The sequence below is a fragment of the Borostomias antarcticus genome (assembly GCF_949987555.1).
Source record: "Borostomias antarcticus genome assembly, chromosome: 14".
NCBI lineage: Eukaryota > Metazoa > Chordata > Actinopteri > Stomiiformes > Stomiidae > Borostomias > Borostomias antarcticus.
Window position 1 is genome coordinate 22649647 of NC_140247.1, and position 2500 is coordinate 22652146.

The 2500-nt window shown below is 53.8% G+C and overlaps 1 protein-coding gene across 2 annotated transcripts in view; it reads right to left on the bottom strand.

Annotated features, from left to right (window-relative positions):
• The window catches only part of LOC311317800 (bifunctional heparan sulfate N-deacetylase/N-sulfotransferase 1-like), an 81014-nt gene that overhangs the window by 12264 nt on the left and 66250 nt on the right, over window positions 1–2500 (bottom strand). For both annotated transcript variants that reach the window (XR_014630769.1, XM_084448915.1), the window contains exons 7-8: window positions 2086–2240; window positions 1125–1310 (exon numbers count right to left, since the gene is read on the bottom strand). Coding sequence is in view for 1 of the 2 variants with exons in the window: in XM_084448915.1 (XP_084305041.1) it covers window positions 1125–1310; window positions 2086–2240 (341 nt within the window). In the remaining variant the exon portion in view is untranslated. The remainder of the gene's footprint in view (window positions 1–1124; window positions 1311–2085; window positions 2241–2500) is intronic.

Below are 2500 nucleotides of genomic sequence, written 5' to 3' on the forward strand. Positions count from 1 at the left end.
CGTTAGACAAACATATCTATGTTGTTTAATGGCTCTATGTGCTACTAACCCTTTTCTGCCTCCCCTAGTGCCTCTCTCTCTCCCTCCTATCTTCTAACCAGGTCCAGTGGATGCCCCACTGTCACCAGCAGACCTCCCGGAGTCCGATAGATACCCCTGTGTCAGCTGTGGATGTCGTAGTATTTAGTTAACACACACACACACAACACACACACACACACGTCACACACACACACCAGTCACACACACACCAGTCACACACACACACCAGTCACACACACACACCAGTCACACACACACACACACACACACACACACACACACACACACACACACACACACACACACACACACACACACACACACACACACCAGTCCACTTCCGGCTTAAGGCCTGTCCTGTTACCATCGAGGACCACTTTGGAAATAAGTGTTTTAATTAATGCTTTAAGTGCTATCCTCTGGGATTTTACTTGTTGGTGTTATGACTTTGAAATGAATATTGTGATCTGTGATACCATGTGGAATTACAAATAAAATGCAAATTCAAATTCAAAAAAATTTCCCTCACCCTAACCCGGGTCCGTATCCTTTTCCTACCCCCTCCCTACCCTCGACCCCTGCCTCTATCTGGGCCCAGGCACATTCACGCAGACATACACCAGTGTTTGCCATGTCTCTCCTATGATGTTTTTAGCCTCTCTTACTCTGAAAATGTAATTTAATGTTATTTATTGCTTTATAAATGTTCTTAGCCGGTAGACAAACATACTCCAGGAGCTTGCTCGATCGCCTTGTTGAGAGAGGTCAGGGAAGAATTTTTACAGCTCACTTATCTGGCCCCCGGGTGATTACTGTTTTTTTGCTTCCCTCTGGAATATGTAGGGGTGTGTCGTATGCCCGCCTCCCTTGTTCTCTGTAAAGCGCATTGTGTTGCCTCTGGGTATGAAATGCGCTATACAAATAAAGCTTTGATTGATTGATTGATTGATTGATTGATCAGTGTGTGTACTGGGGTACTCCTCTCTATCTCTGTGTGTGTGTGTACTGGGGTACCTGTGTCTGTCTGTCTGTCTGTCTCGGTGTGTCTCGGTGTGTGTGTGTGTGTGTGCGCGCGTCCTCACGCTGATGTCTCTGTGGATGAACCCTCGTCTGAAGCGTGCGGGTTTGAGGTGGGGGTACTCCTCCGTGCTGGTCACCCTGATGCCCCACACCTTCTTCCAGGCGTCGTAGAGCTGCAGGTGGACCGGGTAGACCCCGGAGTGGTGGGGCGCCACGGCGTAGCCCATGTTGGTGGGGATGCCGTGCTCCTGGGGGGGGTGGGGAGGGGGGAGGGGCGTTCAGAATGACGCTGTTTAACGTGTTCAGTGTGGAGAGGCAGAGATCCACACAGCGCCCATGTTAGCTTAGCATCATAGCCTACAGGTTCACACAATTAGCCTACATTACTACTCTACTGAATCATCGTTAGACGCTAGCTTTCCACGCGGTGAAGTGGCTAGCTCTACACATCACTAGCCCTACAACGTCAACCCAACACTAGAGGTCGTCCGATATGGGCTCTTTAAGGCCGATACCAAATCCGATAGGAAGACTGATAACAACCTCTCCCTCTCTCTTTCTCAAAGATTCCGATATCCACAATGAAGGTGACAAACTCTGTACCCTAGTCGGCATCTGTTTCCACTGTCTGTCTCACGTTGCTTTCATTTTACATTTCATCATATCGGATTATCTCTACCCAAAACGACTACCCGGACACTGCCGGAGCCGAGTGTAACGTAACAGCAGCTGCCCCCCCCCCCCCCCCCTCGCCCCCCCCTCTCGTGCCCCCCTCACTCCTCTCACCCGCCCCCCTCACTCCTCTCACCCACCCCCCTCACCCCCCTCTCGCGCCCTCCTCACCCCCCTCACCCCACTCAACCCCCTCTCGCGCCCCCCTCACCCCCCTCACCCGCCCCCCTCACCACCCTCACCCGCCTCACCCCCCTCACCCGCCCCCCTCAACCCCCTCTCGCGCCCCCCTCACCACCCTCACCCGCCCCCCTCAACCCCCTCTCGCGCCCCCCTCACCCGCCCACTCACCATGGCGAACCTCTTGTTGAGCAGCATCTGCTCGGCCAGGACAGACTGGTTGTGGAAGAGGTGGGGCTGCATGTGGCTCCACATGTGAGGAAACCACCAGAACTCCTTCACATAGGACAGGAGCAGGTCATCCCCCAGGTCCTCCTCACCAGAACCTGAGAGAGAGAGAGAGACCAGAACCTGAGAGAGAGAGGGACAGGAGCAGGTCATCCCCCAGGTCCTCCTCACCAGAACCTGAGAGAGAGAGAGAGAGACCAGAACCTGAGAGAGAGAGAGAGAGGGACAGGAGCAGGTCGTCACCCAGGTCCTCCTCACCAGAACCTGAGAGAGAGAGAGAGACCAGAACCTGAGAGAGAGAGAGAGGGAGAGAGGGACAGGAGCAGGTCATCACCCAGGTCCTCCTCACCAGAACCTG